The sequence below is a fragment of the Pollicipes pollicipes genome, unplaced genomic scaffold, assembly GCF_011947565.3.
Source record: "Pollicipes pollicipes isolate AB1234 unplaced genomic scaffold, Ppol_2.1 Scaffold_7262;HRSCAF=8765_pilon_pilon_pilon, whole genome shotgun sequence".
In the NCBI taxonomy this organism is placed as follows: Eukaryota; Metazoa; Arthropoda; class Thecostraca; order Pollicipedomorpha; family Pollicipedidae; genus Pollicipes; species Pollicipes pollicipes.
In genome coordinates this window covers 18,643,246-18,645,331 of record NW_023597055.1, presented here as the reverse complement: position 1 = coordinate 18,645,331, position 2,086 = coordinate 18,643,246, and the positions used below count along the sequence as shown (strand labels likewise).

At 65.7% G+C, this 2,086-nt stretch overlaps 1 protein-coding gene across 1 annotated transcript; it reads left to right on the top strand.

Moving 5' to 3' along the window:
• The first annotated feature begins 481 nt into the window (after window positions 1-481).
• On the top strand, window positions 482-2,086 carry LOC119113519 (acid-sensing ion channel 3-like). Its single transcript, XM_037237822.1, has 2 exons — window positions 482-808; window positions 1,679-2,086. The coding sequence occupies exons 1-2, from the start codon at window positions 482-484 to the stop codon at window positions 2,084-2,086; spliced, it is 735 nt and encodes a 244-aa protein (XP_037093717.1).

The following is a 2,086-nucleotide window of genomic DNA, read 5'->3' as shown; positions in this document are numbered from 1 at the left end:
CAAATCACAAAAAATGACTTATGCAGCATATCCCAGCGCCAGATGGCGCCATGCGTATCGGGGCATCATAGTACCTGTGTACCCGAGCGTCCTGCTCACAAGTCATGCTCAGGTTGAGTCCCCACTGAGTGAAGCAGGGGATGGGGATGCTTCGTCGTAAACGAGGGGGTTGTGTCTCGCCCCATTCGTTCCGGCGGGAAAGCCAGATCCTTCGAAACGGCCGGTCATAGATCACATATCATAGACCATAAATCATAGATCACCGCGCGACTATATTTATAACTACATCCGGGACCCAATCCTCTGCCACGAAAGACTGGAACCGACTAGGCCGGTCCGCTAACAGTAAACTTAGCTCGGGGATTGAGCTGAACCCGCCCGTGCGTCTTCTTGGATGGCTCTCGCCTTTCTGCGGCTTTCGGCAACATTCGCTACACCGCCATAACCGACACCGCACCAAGGCCTCACCCGCGCGAACCAGATGCCCACCGACACTGTGAGTCGCATCTTCGCGCTGAACACCCCCGAGGCGCGTGACTTCATCACCCCACCCACCTCCGACTTGGCGGCCGGGCGGCAGGCGCTGGAGCTGTACGTGCATGGCCCCGACGCCGGCCCTGGCGACCAGTTCTACGTGCTGATGCCGACGTGGGACGTCCAGCTGACGGTGACGACGCGGCGGGTGGTCTCCTTCAGCCGGCCTGGCGCGGAGTGCCGGCCCGACCCCGACTACAGCACCTACTGGTGCAGCCAGCGCTGCATCAATGGTCGGGCTGCCAACCGGTCTGGTTGCCAGCCCTGGGGACAGGTGAGCCGGTGCCCTTCCCTCCCCTTCGCTCCCGGGCAGGGCAGTGACGCCAGGCCTTGGTGCTGCCGGCAGCCCTGGGGACAGGTGAGCCGGTGCCCTTCCCTCCCCTTCGCCTCCGGGCAGGGCAGTGACGCCAGGCCTTGGTGCTGCCGGCAGCCCTGGGGACAGGTGAGCCGGTGCCCTTCCCTCCCCTTCGCCCCCGGGCAGGGCAGTGACGCCAGGCCTTGGAGCTGCCGGCAGCCCTGGGGACAGGTGAGCCGGTGCCCTTCCCTCCCCTTCGCTTCCGGGCAGGGCAGTGACGCCAGGCCTTGGTGCTGCCGGTCCTGCGTCCAGGTGAGCGCACGTCCTTCCCCGCTTTAGTGCCGGGCGAGTCGGCCACACCCCTTCCGGGGCTGCCAGCCCTGGGGCGCTGCAAAGCCCCCTTCCCCGCTCGTCCTCCCTTTTTCCGGTGGTACATCCACATCCGGGCCAATGCCCACGGTCCGTGGATCGGTTCTGACCACTTCAGGCTGAGATCAACGGCAGGTTTTGGACGGGACGCCAGACGCCGAGACTCTGCGTGTGTATGACGCGCCTCTGTTCGGACGTCTGTCCTGAGGGTCCCACTGCCTCCGAATGCGAGGTTGCCAGGGGCACGCGCTCGCCCTTGTGCTGGCTTCGTTCCGGTCGTCAATCGGGCATTACCTTCGCCAGTACTCCGGCCCCATCGGACCGCGTCGTGACCTCCACACGCCCCTATCGGTTGTGACGTCATCACCCGCGTTATGCGGGGCTCGGTAAGTAACGGACGAGGCTCGCCTGAAAACGGCGGCGGGCCGTCAGCGCATCACGCGGCGGGAGGCGCCTGACCGCGCCGACCGCGCTCCTCAGGTGGCGGACTCGCCGGCGCCGTTCTGCGCGCGCTCCTCCGAGCTGCACCAGTTCTACGTGGACTGGCTGCAGGCCGTAACGGAGCCGTGCCGGCACTGTCCGAAGCAGTGCGCTGTGACGGAGCACGACATCTTCGTCAACGAGCAGTCGGCGTCGCGGATGCCGCGCTACCCGCAGCGAAACATCCGGCTCAAGATCCGCATCGCCAACCGCATGGAGGTGGTGGAGGAGCAGCTGGCCTACACCGCGTCCGACCTGCTGGCCGACATCGGCGGCAACATCGGCCTCCTGCTCGGCTACTCCGGCTTCGCGGTGATCGATCTGGCCTGCCGCCTGGTGGACTGGATGAGCGCGCGGCCGTCTGCGCGCGCCCACACCGTCAGCAAGGTGGCGTTCGTCGAGCAGTAG

Excerpts from the sequence above, each read along its gene's own strand:
- LOC119113519 (XM_037237822.1), top strand. The coding sequence starts at position 482 with ATGCCCACCGACACTGTGAGTCGCATCTTCGCGCTGAACACCCCCGAG. Across the intron at positions 809-1,678 it reads GTTGCCAGCCCTGGGGACAG|GTGGCGGACTCGCCGGCGCC; the intron begins GTGAGCCGGTGC and ends CGCGCTCCTCAG.